General features: G+C 40.4%; 1 protein-coding gene across 1 annotated transcript in view; it reads left to right on the top strand.

The window, feature by feature from the left end:
- The window catches only part of ZDHHC9 (zDHHC palmitoyltransferase 9), a gene marked incomplete in the record, with an annotated part of 52,535 nt that overhangs the window by 25,786 nt on the left and 24,016 nt on the right, over positions 1-2,733 (top strand). The window contains 1 exon segment of the mRNA XM_027767232.1: positions 1,786-1,944. Coding sequence (XP_027623033.1) covers positions 1,786-1,944 — 159 coding nt within the window.

Raw genomic sequence — 2,733 nt, 5'->3', positions numbered from 1 at the left:
CTTTTTTTTTTTTTTTAGAGATTTTTGCCATAGGGCATATGAACTCACCAGAAAGACAGAGAGAGAAAGTGACAAAGCAAGCTGCCAGGTCTGAGATTCGAATCACAGTCCACCATGTGGGAGTCCAGTGCCTGAGCCACCATGCAACCTACTGGCCTTAAAAATTGTTTTTCTAATTCTAAGTATTATCAGTCTTTTTTAAATGCATATTTTACTTTTGCAGGACAGAATCTTCTCATACATACAGCTTTTTAGTCAGAGGTTGTATGTGCTCACTTGAGCGAAACAAGAGAGTGAGCACATAAGAAAGCACCCCCATAGGGGATGGTCATGTTGTAATCCTTCTCTTCCATTTCTCCCTCCTTTTGGGATTTGGGCTTGTACACATATGTGTCCAGTGTGTTTTTCAAGCCACTGTATTTACGACTCAAATCACACAATTGGCCATGTGGAATCCATCTGCCTTAGTCCCTATGCTGTTGGCAGGCCCAACATATATTTTTATTTTGTAATATATTGTATTTTCCTGTGTCACTATTTATTCATCTATATAATTTTAAATGGCTACATGATATTTCATTCTGTGTATGTATCATAATTTACATAATCAACCTCCTATTGTGACATTGGGCTATTTTTAAATTTTTTTCTTATTAAAAGGAACTCTGTGGTAAATATCCTTGGTATAAGCATCTTCTTTATATCTCTTTGTAATTTCCACACGTTCTAGAAGTAGAACCGCTAGGTCAAAGGGAATATACATTTAAAATTTTGGTAGCCTTTGCCCAACGCTCGTGGTAAAGGTATAAGAATGACTTTTTCCCACTCTTGCTAATACCAGGTATTTTTATTCTTTTTAATATTTGTTAATATAGAGACCAATAGGTGATGTGGTGGTTAAGGTGTTGTACTCCCACATGGCCAACCTCAGTTTGAATCCCAGACTTGGCGGCTTGAAAATCACACTGGGCACATGTGCATGTATGCCCAAAATCCTGAGAGGAGAATGGAAGAGGAAGGATTCCAGCATGGCCAGGCACTGAGGCCATGCCCTCTGGGGGTGGTGGTGGTGGTGGTGGTGACTTCTCACTTTCTCTTTCATTATCTCTATCTAGGGAAGGCATGTGCTCTATGGCCAAAAAAAAAAAAAAAAAAGTTAATAGGTAGAAATTGTATATTTGTATTTTAATTTGTGTTTCTCTGGTAATTAATGAAGTTAGATATTTTCATTTCATATTTTTTGGCTTTTTTTTCTTTTATGAATGTTTTTCTTTCTTTATATATATATTTTTTTTTTTGAGAGGTTTTTGCTATGGGCATGTGTGCTCACCAGAAAGAGAGAGACAGAGACAGAAAGCAAGAAATCACCCCTCAGGGCAAATGACCATGCCGCAATCCCTTCTCCTCCATTCTCCTCTCGGGATCTTGGGCACACATGGACATGCGCCCAGTGTGAGTTTAAGCCACCAGGCCTGGGACTGCAGTCGACTACATGGGAGTCCAGCAACATAGCTATTACACTAACTGCTGGTCCCTGAATGTTTTTCTTTCTAATCAGAGAAAAAAAAAAAAAAAAACCCTTGAAGAAATGCTTTTTGACAAATACACAACAGAATTACAGACACTCTGTAATATTGAGGGACCTCTCTGTGATGCTGAAAGTATAATCAGGAAATGTTCGCCTGGAAAAGACTTTTGGTCAAGGGAACCCTTGAGTACTCCAGTTGCTTTTTTTGGATTTAAATAATGGCTACAGTAATGGTAACCGGCTTTACTGATTTACAGAAGCTACCAATGGCGCAGTACCCCAGGGCCAGCGACCACCACCTCGTATCAAGAATTTCCAGATAAACAACCAGATTGTGAAACTGAAATACTGTTATACATGCAAGATCTTCCGGCCGCCCCGGGCCTCCCATTGCAGCATCTGTGACAACTGTGTGGGTGAGTAAAAGCCAGTGAACACTGCCTGGGAGAGGCTGGGTTGTCCAGGAGGGTCAAGGTGGCCACTGATTCTTGGGAAAACTCAGCAGGGATGAAAGATAGATTTTGATAGGAAATAAGCTACATTTAGATAGGAAATTTAGATAGGAAACAAGGTCCTTGACAAGCGCAAATCTACTCTACCCGTGTAGATCAAGTCATAATGGAAATGCTATAGTCTAAGATGAAAATGGCAATAACGAAACATCTCTTTTGTAAATGGGAAAATTCATGTTACCTTATTTTGAAATCTAGATTTTCCTCCAGTGGATCTGTTCCATGTGGGGCCTACTTTATGTAGGGGGAGGAGAATCCTAGCCCACTGGAGGGCAGTATTGAGGAGGGAATTTCTGTGTAAGACAGTGTCCCCAAAAGGGGAAGGTTGCCAGCATTTATCGAGTTTTTTACTCCATACTGGTGTTTTCCTTTCTCTCGCATAACACCCGTGAAATTGGTGTTATCCCCTTTTTACAGATGAGGAAATAAATAAAGCACCTTTGTATAAGTTCATGTAATCAGTATAAGGTGAAGCTGGAACAGATTTGATTCCAAACCTCTCGTTTCTTTTTCTCTGCTGCTGCCTCCAAGGTTGGGATGTATGTGTATATAATACAGGGGTGTGTACTTCCGTCCACATAGATGTGGCTTAGTTGTAATCATCACCTCCTATGTGCTGAACCCTGGGAGAGACTAGAAACAGTTCATGCGCCTGTGGCTAAGCGGGGATGTGGAATTTCTGATCGTATTTCT

Source organism: Tupaia chinensis, unplaced genomic scaffold (assembly GCF_000334495.1).
Source record: "Tupaia chinensis unplaced genomic scaffold, TupChi_1.0 Scaffold144058_1, whole genome shotgun sequence".
Taxonomy (NCBI): domain Eukaryota; kingdom Metazoa; phylum Chordata; class Mammalia; order Scandentia; family Tupaiidae; genus Tupaia; species Tupaia belangeri.
This window is presented reverse-complemented; position numbering and strand designations above follow the sequence as displayed.